The 12,737-nt window shown below is 47.8% G+C and overlaps 2 protein-coding genes across 2 annotated transcripts in view; one reads left to right on the forward strand and one right to left on the reverse strand.

Moving 5' to 3' along the window:
• The window catches only part of LOC101596138 (doublesex- and mab-3-related transcription factor C1), a gene marked incomplete at its 5' end in the record, with an annotated part of 47,639 nt that extends 35,147 nt beyond the window's left edge, over positions 1-12,492 (reverse strand). The window contains one exon of the mRNA XM_045139877.1: positions 12,305-12,492. Coding sequence (XP_044995812.1) covers positions 12,305-12,492 — 188 coding nt within the window. The remainder of the gene's footprint in view (positions 1-12,304) is intronic.
• Positions 7,101-7,865, forward strand: LOC123456676 (protein FAM236A-like). Its single transcript, XM_045140617.1, has 3 exons — positions 7,101-7,197; positions 7,392-7,558; positions 7,709-7,865. Exons 1-3 carry the CDS (start codon positions 7,162-7,164, stop codon positions 7,734-7,736), a joined length of 231 nt encoding a protein of 76 aa, XP_044996552.1. The 5' UTR covers positions 7,101-7,161; the 3' UTR covers positions 7,737-7,865.
• Positions 12,493-12,737: the final 245 nt, after the last annotated feature.

Below are 12,737 nucleotides of genomic sequence, written 5' to 3' on the forward strand. Positions count from 1 at the left end.
TTTCCTTACCTCTCTTCGCCCCACTCCCTCTGCCACTTCCTATATTTCACTTGCTTAAGCTCTAAATTTTGCCCCCATAATTCTACTTCTTGTCCCTCATTTCACATGTACTGGAAACCCAGCCCTTACTATGCTGCTGTGCTGCTATCGTAAATAAAGCACTATGGCAGAACAGCACAGCTTTTGGTGCCAGTCCTGGATGCCATGATCCTCCTCATGGACTCTCTGCCATGATAATGATGTCCCAGTTCGGTGCTCATCTCCACTTCCCCCAAGCCACAGAAGATGTAGAAGCTGCCTTCTGGGGGAACTGCTATTAGAGAAATCACTCCAAACTCTCCTACCAAGCCCCAGAGGCGGTGCAGTTAAAAGGCCGTATATGCAAAATAGAAGGTGCCCTGGATACATGGCTTTCTCTCATATCAAAAGGAGATGGATTCCATAAGAGACCTTGCCTCTCACAACACACACTTTCCATTTGATCATCTTGACTCTGCTCCTGTCTTGCAGCCCCAGCTTTCTGCACAACATATCTAAACTTAGCCTTCAGCCCCAAAAGAGAACTTTCCATTCTGCTCTGTCTTGAGAACTTCTCATTATGGCTATCCTTTGGAAATGCTATTCCCATGCAATGCCTTTCATTTGTCCTCTGGATCTTTGATGTTCAGAAAGTGTGTGCAAGAAAAGCTCCCAGTGCAAAACACAAAGGCATTTGTTCTCCTGGAGGGGAGGCATGTCTGAGTGGATACTTTTAAAGAATTCTGGTTTGGGGGATGGAACCACATTAGAATGGAGAATGAGGCTGTATCTTGGGAAAAAAGAGAGAACTGCTCTCCTTTGGTCTCGTGCCCCCTCCATTCTTCATTCCTTGCCATTCCTGTGTCCTCCCTCTCCCTATCCCTCCAAACTCTCTCACTCATTCATTGAACCCTTCTTCCCAGATCATTCCAGTCCTTGAGAACACGTTGTATTTCTGCTGAGCACACACATGCATAAACATTCACACACACACACACACACACACACACACACACACACAGTATACTCTACTCTTCTCCATCCAGGATTCTGCACACCAGTGAGCTCTGGTAGGGACATTGCGATGACTGTTCCCACTCAGAAGCTCAACTCTGAGGCAAAGCTCTGCTTGATGGCCCAGGAACAACCAACCTGACTCGTGGCTGCAAGTACTACATATTTATTGGCAAAATCAGACAATGTGCACATGTCTACTACAGCACTGTTGAGCCTAGCTTCTGCTCTGTGACAAGGGTGAACATTTTCCCTTTTGTTTCCTCCAACACTGAGACCACACACTCCCACCCAGCAGAGGCTGGATGGTTGCAGTGTGTGAGAGAGTGCGCCTTCTTGGAGGTTCAGGCTTTTAGGCCTTCCAGAAATGGACCTGGTCTAGGAAGATAGGGGCACTGTGTGGGACACAAAGCAGTGCATTGCTACTACTGCTGCTGCTTTAGAATCCTAGGACCAAGGGACTACCTTCTGAAGTCCCCTTTCACCCACCTTCCTTTCAGGACAGTGTTGGGAGGGAGACCTTTGGCTGGGTTGGCACTGATCTTCAACTGATGAGCTGTGTAAACAAGAGGCATGACAGACCACACAGCAAGTGACAATAGAGGAGATTAATGGAGTGGGGCTTCATGATAGGGAGAGCCCACCTCTATCCCTGCACCCCGAACACAAAGAAAGCATGGGCCAGAACCGCTATCCCCACCCTACAGGGGCACAGCCACACACTGCCTTGGCAGAACACCACAGTTTTTGGTGCCAGTCCTGGATGCCATGATCCTCCTCACATACTCTCTGCCATGATAAACCATTTTGCTCTCCCTTGGTTCTGGACAGTCTCTGCTCTAGGGAATGACATGTTCCATCTGTCAATCTCCACCTCAAGCACAGTCTCTTTGCTTGACTGTCTGGCCTTGGTGATCCATTCTTCCTGGGTGAGTTGAGTACAGTGATATTTCTTTAGGCATTCCAAATTCCCAACCTATATAGTGAAATCTTCAACTGAGAGATCAGCGAATGTCATGCATATCTGCACATTCCAGGATTCCATACATAGAACTGTCAAGTGTACATTCACAATGGCCTTCTGTACCTGTCTTAAGCTTAGCTGCAAGACCCCCGATGAAACTGCCTCTCAGGTACCATCTGCTGAGACATCACCACCCTGGCCTGGCCTCTCTTACTGTGTAAAGTTGTCATTTTTCAAAGCCCAGTGCTACAATAGGGTGGACTGAGAAATATCCCCAGCCAGGGCCTTAAGAGATGGTTATCCCAGAATAATCAGGACACTTACTAAACCAAGGCCATGGATGAACAAGACCTGCAAAAACTTCCAAGAGCTTGACACTGGGACACAATCTAGTTCCCAGCCAACCATCCTTCCTCTCAAGACTTCAGATCCAGTATTTCTGTGTGACATGAGCTGTTCTTCTGTGTTGTTGCCTAGTAGCCATGCTCACGTCTGCACGTGCACAGAACAGCATGGATCTGCTGATGTTCAGTTTCAGAAAGTCACCTCTATTCCCTGCTCTCATGCTTCCATAGCTCTTCCTTCACAACCCTTTCTCTAACTTCTTTCCCAACTCATTCCAGGTATGTAATCCTCCAGAAAACATCAATGACTCCATTAACCCTGCAGCTCTGATGAGTGAACTGCATGAGCAAGTCCTATCAATCCCTAAAGCTTCTCCTTCTCTCCCCCCTGGGTTTGCATTTTCCTGACCTCTTTCCAGCAAATGTCCTGGAGGCCAGCTCTTCACAAAGACTCACCATGGGCTCTCACAATTTAGGTAAAAGATGCATTTTCTCAATGCCTCTCATGTGATATCCATTGAACTGTCAAATATCAAAGGGCCTAACATCACGAGCAATGGTGAAGAAGAATGATTATTATCTAAGTCTCTCCTAGGGGAACAAATTTTTCTACCTCCCTGGAGATGCATTTATCAATGGTTCCTTGATCCTTAAATGTATGCTGGGTTATGCTCCCAAAATCCATTTCCATGTATCATTCCTTAAAAAAAAAAAAAAAAAAAAAAACAGGCTCTGCAAACAAGGATACTTGAGAAGCATATGAAAATGTAAAAATTGTAGAGAGTCTGAAAAAGGTCCTTATGTGTGTCAATGAAGCTTCATATATTAACACTATCCAGAGCTGAAAATAAGGCCCTAGCATTCTACAAGCTAAGACAATCTCATGTAGAATGCAAAATCTATATGCCTTACATTTTGTGCAGCATGAATCAGTATTTTTGTTGCATGTAAAGTCAGAACCATGTGTAATCACAGGGGGAGGTAGTTGTATAAATACATTATTGGGGAATTCTTGAAGACACACTACACTGATGGTGACGGGAATCGTGATGGCACAGGATACACAGCAGTGACTGGCCTTTAATATGTTATTGTTCCAGTGCTCATGGTGAGAATGTTCACAAGGATTTTGTTTGTGTAGGCCAGAAACTGTATAAACAGGTGACACGCTTCATCCTAATGGGCTTTATAAAAAGAACTGTCATGGTTTGCAATTTTTTAGACTTTCCTGGGAGTTGGCTTGCAAATGAATAAGACTTTCTTGAGATCCCCCACATGTACCTAGTGTTTTGTCACATATAATTACCTGTAACTTATCCAGTTGAATCTCAGGGATAGCAGGAACCACCTTGTCCCACCTCCCTAAAGTAGCCATTCCAACTGGAAATTTCACTTCACTTGATTCTCTACAGTCTTGTTCATCCCAGCATCATACAATGCTTGGGGCTAGCATAATAAGTACTCCTTCGTGTGAATCTCAGCACAGTGCAAGAATCTCATTAACATCACCCACTGGCCTTCCCACTCACACAGTAGTACTCTCTGTGGTCTCCAGGTTATTACAGGGAGATTGCATATCTTCTCCATGGTGAGTCAGAAAGAAAATTCACCAGGCAAGGTTGCAGCTTCATCCTGAATTTGTCACCCACCGAATAAACAGCCTGACCACCCATATCAACCCCAGACTCATTTCATAAGGTGAATGCTGGAGCTCATGTTGCCTGTCACCAAAACAAAGAAAGCTAAAATGGGAACTGAATCATTAAGCTGTGCATTATTCAGAGAGGCTGCGTCCAAAGAAGACTGCAGGTTAACACCCTGAAATACACCATAAAAGTTGCATTCCATCAGTCTCCAGCCAGCAGGCTTTATAGAAAGGGGGCAAAGCTAGAGCACAGTCTCGCCTGGCTGGTGAGGTGGTCAACAATATTTCTGAGACTGATGATATCAGTTCCTCTCTAGTTGTCATCTCTTGCATTCTTTCCTCCTTCTCTGGCTGTCTGGACTCAGACACTGCTTGGAATGCTGACCCTAGTTAGTGTCTGCCAGCATCAATCCCGCATTTCTGCAGATGACGACAGACAGCTAACTCAGAACAAGCAAGCCAGTGACGTTGTGTATGTGCTAAACTAACATGTGCATGCAGACTCCTTTTTACAATGCGGAATGCAAACGTTCCCCCACAGTACAGAATATAACAGTGCCCCTATCCACCCCCATCCCACAATAGAGTCTTCCAGAAATTTCAAGGTGGGACTAGTCTGCTGCTCATGTTTCCATAACAAAACACAAGAGACTGAATGATTACAGCAACAGAAATTTATTATCTCATAGTCCTGCAGGCTGGCACGTCCAAGATCAAGGTGTTTTCAGGCTTGGTTTCTGTGGAGGGCCTTATTCTTTGTCTCTTTACATCAAGTCTTCACGTGGACTGTCCAGGAAGCTAGGATGCATGCTAAGAGCAAAGGAGCAAGTTTTCCAGTGTCTTCATATAAGGACATTACTTCTATCAATTAAAGATCTCATCCTCAGGACTATATTCAGCCTTAGTTTTGATCTAAAGGCTCTAGCTTCCAAAGATGATATGGGGTTAAAGCTTCTACATATGAATTGTGGGGGGACAAAATCCAGTCCATAGACACTGGAAAGGATTTCTGTTGTTGACCTTTAACTTTTGATGACCCTGCTGTCCAAATCATAGACCTGACTTCCTTGAGATGGGATAAATAAAACAGGTGCCTCATTCTGTCTAAAGTAGCCAGCTCCCATATCTCAGTTTTACTAATGAAGTTGGAAAAACAATCCTGTCCACCAGTGCCACTGCCTAAAGCACCACTGCTGACATCAAGACCCCAGACCAGGCCCCAAAGGCTATAACACTTCAGTGGGCAGGATCTTGGGATGGGCCCCTAGGACTGCAGCATAAGGGGTGAAGGGTCTCCCCCAAGGACAGTGTTCTGGTCTTCTTCTACCACCTGGTGGTCCTTCATGATGCCAACAAGTGCACAAAGGTGGACCTTTCTCCCAGGGAGACTAGTGGACCTTCCAGGTTTTTGAAAACCCCATACTTACCAAGTTTGCTTTTTATGAGAATGAAAGTTGTGCATAGAAATGACATGTAGTCTTCATTTTTATTCATTATACTTTTCAAGTAAATAATCTTAACCTAGTTTTTCACTAGGTACTTAAACACATCATACAAACCTGTGACTATATTCACACAGCTAGCCATATATAGACCTGAAAAACATCAATTCACATGTCCACTGGTTTGCATCCAACTAACTGCTAAGTTCTCGTGAAGTGCTGTCAGATAAAACCTCATTGGATTCGTGGAGAGGAAAGGGAGATGTCAAGGATGTGAAACATTCACACCTGGAAGGAGTTTGAGTATTTGGCAAAACTTGCCTATAACGTCTTGCAAATTAGGTGGTTGTGAATATGAATACTCAGCGCTCTTTTACCTCTGATTTGCACAGAATCCCATGAGATGGAGGGTTTCCTGGGACCACTTGCATCCTTCTCTTGGGGACACATCATACAAGCAGCCACTCATGCTCAGTTTGCACACCTTCTAAGCCAGTAAGAGCATGACTGGGGGGAAGGACTGCATGTGGAAAATCACACCTACAAAGTCAGAGCCTTGGTAGTCCCTTCCCTTCATCTTATTTCAAACCCTCTGGGACCTGCTAGAACACTAGGGTAACAGTCCTGCAATAGAGGTTATGGCTGAGGAGCAATTGTAGGTTTATACAGATTAGGTGTTCAGAGCTCAAATGAGCCATCCTCCATTTAGATTCATGCTTTGAAGATATAAAGGTCCTTCATTACCCATCTGTTACTCACAAATTATGCATCTTCCAAGTCAGGATCACTCATGATTTTACCTACAAGATGTAACTGTCAACAGTGTGAAAACCAAACTAGATAATATGGCAATAGTGTCTGCATGAAGTAGTGCTACATCGTGGCCAGTTTGCATAATACTGAGGATTTTCCATGTTATAAGACAAGAACATAGGACTTGAGTCTAGAATAATTTCAGACACACTGGGACCACGAGGGACCATAACAGGAGTGACGGGCAGTTGGTGTGTTTTGGTCACACTGAAGCCCCACGGTGCAGCTCTACTGTGCTTCTCACAATGCGGGTCTCAGTGCAGCTCTGCTTAAGAAGCAGAAGCCTGGTTTGAGAGCCTACAGATGGATAAACCACAGGGAAGATGAAAAGAAATGAAATGCACACAGAGATTAAGCGATACAGACAGCCGGACGTGGTGGTGCATGCCTTTAATCACAGCACTCTGAAGGCAGAGGTAGGAGGATTGCCGTGAGTTCAAGGCCACCCTGAGACTACATAGTGAAGTCCAGGTCAGCCTGGACTAGAGTGAGACACTACCTCGAACAAACCAAAATAAATAAATAAGAGATACAGAGACAGAGAGAAATCAAGAGACAGAGAGAAAGACAGAGACTGAGAGAGAAGGGTGGTTGGAGGCAAAAAGGGAAGGAGAAAAGTGTTGGGGAAGTGGGAGAGGAGAGAGAGAGACAGACAGTCAGGGAGAGAGGAAGGGAGGAAGATGGAAGGGGTGGGAGTTAAGAGCCACAGAAATCGAGGGGAGTGCACATACCAGAAATGTATCCAATGTCGAGCAGAATGTGCTGGGCTGTAAAAGGGAGGAAGGATGTGCAGGAGCACAGGGGCCAGGGACGTGGAGGGGGCGGGCCACAGCCTCTACACCCTGCGCAGTCTGGAACAAGGCAGATCTCTTCAAGGAAGCCCTGCGGATCACCCTGGGAACATCTCACCCTTCTGGAAGCATGATCTTCACTCCCTTCTTCCCACCTCCTCAACTGGTGAGTTTCATGTCCCCTCATTGTCTGAAACCCCCTCCTGGGAGCTGGGGCTTGGTCAGTGCAGGTCACCCTACTTCTGCACACCCAGCATCTGGACAGGTGTGCCAGTGTGCAGGATGCACATTAGGGGTACTAAATGAGATAATGGAGGCCAGCCATGATGGGACTATTAGAATGAGGCCACTATTTTTCAGACTTTCCGAGACCTACAAGAAGAATCTGAGGAAGGTGATATCATCTTTCCTGGCATCATGGGGAATCCATCTGGTGGCCCAGGCTGGCTCGTGCCGCCTTTTCCTCCACGAAGGTCATGGAAGAGCCGATTCCAGAGAGTGCTGGCACGTGTGACTAAGTTTTTCAGGTGAGAGCTCTGACCCAACTTCTGCCTCTCTGGCTGCTGCTCACAGCAAGCCTGACTGCCTCCCTTCTTCTCCCACCAAGGTAACCCTGGACATAGCCAAGGTTCCCAGACCTCCAAAGGGCCCACTTTTCTCTCTGCTTTCCTTCTCAGGAGAAGATTCCAGATGTTCCGAAACTGAGATCACAGGAGCTACAGGCGCAAGGCCATGCATAGGGACCAGGACCTGTTGCCCCTGGACCTGCTCCCCACACCACAACCCGAGTACCTTGTCCAATGAGCCTGGAATAAATGTGGCCATGTTTGACTACTTTTGCTTCTTGATATTCGTTTTACATTTTACAATGACATCATCCTCAGATGCATTGGGGTGTCAGCTTTGGTGGTGGTGGATATTGGGGAGGGGGTATCTAGCATCTTCCTTAATCCTGGAAGGTCCCCCTTCCTCCTCCTTGAGGAAATGCTGCTTGCCTCTTAGGGGTCCTGCTTTCAAAGTTTACAGACCAATGAGCCATCAGTGCATTTCTCAAAGCTGGCAGCTCTCAGCCCCAGGGCGCACTTGCATGCAGCCATGAGGATGGAATAGCATGTCTCTCCCCTTGCAGTGTACATATGCTGCATGTCTGAAAACCTGGCCAGTGTTTATATGGGGGAGGGACAGGCACCTGTGCGGGAGGAATCTGCGTCTTGTAAAAGAGCTCTAGGTTTCAGACTCACAAACACCTCCTGGGTACCCTTACTCCTCCTCATGACGGAGCCCCTCCATAGAAAATTTTGTCCCCAAGTACAAATTGTCCCTGTCCACGTTATGAAAGATTCATTAATTTCTGAGATGACCGTGAAATGTCTGCAACATAGTTTCCACAGGACAAGCTTGCAAGGGAGGGTGAATCATAGACAGCCCGTTATTCTAACATGGAGCCAGTCTTGTTAGAAATCGCAACATCAAGAATCCTGAGTCCAAGGCAATAACACGCTGGCAGATTCATGGGGATGTAGATCTACCAGGGTCCCACCAAAACAATCTGGCTTTTCTTCTTTCTGAATGGGGTGCTTTATCCCAGTGGACCACACAGATAGAAGCCCTCCATTTGTACCAGAGGGCAGCACCAGTGTCCCTACCTGCCCAGGGGAGAACACCACTCTGGGGGAGCCACCCCTTAAGCAGGCTGACCCTCCTTCCTGTCATTTCTGGTTTTCTCATTTATTTCCTATTAATATGGAAAATAAATGTAAAATATTTGTTGGGATTTGTGTCAATGTCAATGGAATGTACTTGGCAGTTGAAGATGACAAGGATTCTAAGGTATAGCCACACGAATGGACCCACATCCTTGGTAATTATCATGGGACTATAGATTTTTTCCCTACATATCCATTCAGATTGTGGACTCTAAGACAATGCTTTTCTTCTAGGGCAATTGAAAACATGAATGAGAAAAAATATTATCTCCTGTACAGCTGACAATGGGTGTTGGCTGAAAATGAGGAGTAAGTGTGCTGGGATCCCAAGGAAAGGCCTTAGACTGAGACCCACATACTCAGCCCCAAAGACCCTAAACTCAGAGGAAGACAGAACCCTTCTAAAACACTTCCTCATTTCCCTTAGACGGCACATCCCTGTATTATGTTACCCTGACTTCTGCAGGATGTCAGCACAGAAATGAGCAACTGAGCTGTTTCAGTGCAAGGTTCTTTGTACCCTGGGGGCAACCTTGAGAAAACTGGTGCCAGATCCCATGGGCTTATGTCTAGGAGATAAGAGGCTTGCCAACCGGCACATATGCCATATATGTCTATCAACATTTGAGGACCAAAAGTTATTCTGACTAGCTACTAGAATCATGGCACCAGTGGGTATTATGACAAAAATGGAATAGCCCTGCTTCCATCAGATCACTTTCTGTTCAAAAATACCTCCGTAGCCCAATCATAACAGGTTGAGGCCTCAAGTCTGGACAACAAGGCTCCTCCTGACTCTGCTCCAGGCTACTACAGACTTATCTTTCTCCTCTGCCAACAGTGTTCCCACACATGAACAGGATCACTTACTTCTGCTAAATCCTAGTCTTTAGAAAAAACTGCAATCATACCAATGCCCTTAACACACTAAGATTTCTACTTCAGGTCTCAGGTAACAATCCGCTCAGTGTACCAGGCCTCAAGAGGCAACCTCAGCGCTGGTGAGTGGACATTTGGACATTTACTACTACCCCACCAGTCTTAGAGATAATGAATGAAAAGTACTTGGAGTGTGCACTGTACAGCCTGCATTGGTATTCTAGTCCAGGACAGCCACCAAAGCTGCCACAGGTGGGTCTTCTCTCTGGATAATCAAGAGCCAAGAGTCTGCTTCTCAGAGTTGTTCTCAATTCCATGTTTGTTTGTTTTTTTCTCACAGCCCTAAAGCCCATGAACTGAAGACTGTGGCTCTTACATCATCATCTCAAATTCTAACCTCCCAGCTCTATGTAACAACATGAAGTTCTCTAGTTATCCACACTATTCCACCACCTGGGAGTCCTTGTACTTTCTATTCTAGTGTTTAAGATCTAAGATGAATGCAAGAATTCATCTCAGGGAGACAATAAATGTACATGTTTCTTTGTCTGAAAAAAAAAAGATCTAAGATGACACCTCACTCTGAAGAAACCTGCTGCCTCCTAGATGTGCAGCTTCCAGGATAAGAGGCCTTTCCTTTGGACTCCCTTACCACCTTCCTGGTTCTTGCTCCCCCCAGCCACTTCTGTCTGGCTGACTTACATGACAGCCCAAACTAGACTCTCAGATATGGGGCACAGGCCAAGACTGGTATATTCTTGAATCTCCAGTGCTCAGCACCATGCCTTGCATAAAGTAAATAAAAACCCACATAAAGTCACTAAATGCATGTTGAATAAATGAGTCCATGAGCAAAGTGTCTCATTCATTATTTTTATTGTCCCCTACATTCCAGAAATCTAAGACAAGTAAATATCCGTTGTTTCTTGTATGGCAGGTGCTGGTAAATTTTTATTTTATACTTTAAGATTTGGAGGAGGAATCATTGTGCTGTGAATTCCTTCAAACTTTCAGAGAACAGCTTACTCTAATATTTTAATGGCTCAAACATAAAATGATTGTGTCACAATTTTTTTTTGAGACTGAAGGAAAACACAACAACACTGGACCAATGCCACTCATAAACCTAGAGGCTCATACTTAATATGTCTAGAAAAGCAAGGATTTTTAAAGGATATTATCTGTCAGCACTCAGTTTGTGCTTTGTTTTGTGGTTGTGGGGCTCGATCCCACAGCCTTGTGCATGAGAGGGAAAAAACCTTCTACCCCTTAGCTACATCTCCAGCCCTCACTACTTAGGATTCTTTCCGTAAGTTGTTTATCAATGGGAAAAAGAAGAAGAAAGCTAACTTGAAAGCAAGCACGGCTGTTGCATGTACAAACTGAACTTTGCTAAGTCACCAAGAAGTACACATACAACTGGAGCAAAATGCCCCTGACTGTTCTCACTAACCCCGCGCTAACCCTATGTTCTTCATACATCAGTGCCCCAGGGGCCCCTGCTCCAGCACTACTTTGACTAACCACAACAAAGCCACTGAAGCCTGGGCCTCAGCCATGCCAGGTGGCAGGCAGCAGAGGCTTCCCTGAAGCTAAGCCTGAGACTGCAACCAGCACTGGCACTGTCCCCGGTACTGACCATAGCTGCAGCCATGACTCTAGCCCTGGCACTGGCACTTGCACGGGCACTGGTGCTGATGCTTGCTTGCTTCAGCCATGGCGTAGGCCCTGGCACTGGAACTGGCACTAACACTCGCACTTGTCACATCACCACCAGCAGCTGCGTCTCGGGCACCAGGTATTGCCTCCTCTTCTTTCAACGCCTCATTTACTGCCACAGAAGGGCTCTGGGGTGGGTGTCATTCACTTTGGCCACAAACTCCAGGACTTCCATCTGTCTTGTTTCCTTTGAGAGCCCCCAAGAATACCGAGAGCACGGGACTGCTGGACACCTACTCGTGCGCCCGGAACCTGGGCTGCGCACAAGCTCTGGTGAGGCGCTTTGGTGACGGCTCCCCATGGACGAAATGCTTTTTAGGTGGACATACCTCCAACACCCTCCACACCTCCCAGAACACCTCCTGGGGGACACAGCTGGCCTGCATGAAGACAAGTCCAGGGTAATCAGCGGAAGCCCAGTCTTTGGTGTGCCCTGGTCGCCTGTCAGGCCCCAGAGCAGGGCAGGACGGATTTTTCTGTTCGGGACATAGGAGTGGGTGCTCTGGCGGATTGTGGTCCTTCCTTCACCCGGGACCCAACAAGACTAACTCGGGGAGGTCAGAGGCTCTCTTGAATATCTCGGGGAAGACGCTCCTGTACCTTTTGGTCACATACTTCAGCACGTCTGCCCTTTAGATGCGCACAGTCTTCGCGTTCTTAAGCAGCAGGTACTGCGCCAGCAGCTCAGCTACTTTCTAGCTCCGGGGGCCTCTGGGCATGCGCGCCAGGGGTGGTGGGGCCCGCGGGGCGCTCGGCGGGGGAAGCCCTAGGGGCTTGTGGGGTCCATAAAGGAACTTGCAGCACCACCGGGGCGGGGGCTATGTGGCTCAGAAGACGTGCTCTCGGGGCTCCGGGGAGCACCGAGCGCCCCCGCGGGGGGCTTCCTGGGCAAGGAGGAGAGAAGAAGGAGGCCAGGGGCCTCTGGGGCCCGCAGGCCCCGGGTGGCACCTCTACCGCGGATGTTCTCACCTGCGGCGTTGGCTGGCCCAGGAAGCAGGAACTCTGGGAGGAGATGCGATGCGCGTCCTCCGCGGGCATTCGGCGACCGGCCAGAGCGCTGCGTGCAAGGCCGCGAAGACTGTGACGTCGCCGCCGATGCTGCGGCCGCCGCCGCCGCTGAGAAGACCCTCGGGCTCTGGAGTCCGAGGCCTCGGCCCTCAGATCCCCCTCGGACCCGGGGACTGAGGCAGCCGGGAGCGGAGGAGAGCGGGCGCAGCCTCCGCAGCCCAGGTCTGCCTCCAGCTGCGAGAACGCACCAGCTCCGCCCCGCGCGGCCTCTGCCGGTGACGGAGGGTACTGCAGTCTGGGGCCCGGAAGGATGCGGGGGCGCCGCTCACACAGGTGGGGGCCACTGATGCCAGGCTTGGAAGGTACCAGAAGCTTCCAGGCCCGGCGCGGCCCG

Source organism: Jaculus jaculus, chromosome X, assembly GCF_020740685.1.
Source record: "Jaculus jaculus isolate mJacJac1 chromosome X, mJacJac1.mat.Y.cur, whole genome shotgun sequence".
NCBI lineage: Eukaryota > Metazoa > Chordata > Mammalia > Rodentia > Dipodidae > Jaculus > Jaculus jaculus.

What these genes read in the sequence shown, in the direction of transcription:
- LOC123456676 (XM_045140617.1), top strand. Translation starts at nt 7,162, where the DNA reads ATGATCTTCACTCCCTTCTTCCCACCTCCTCAACTG. An exon ending in TCTTCCCACCTCCTCAACTG is followed by an intron (nt 7,198 to 7,391) that starts GTGAGTTTCATG and finishes ACTATTTTTCAG; the next exon opens with ACTTTCCGAGACCTACAAGA. An exon ending in CGTGTGACTAAGTTTTTCAG is followed by an intron (nt 7,559 to 7,708) that starts GTGAGAGCTCTG and finishes TTTCCTTCTCAG; the next exon opens with GAGAAGATTCCAGATGTTCC.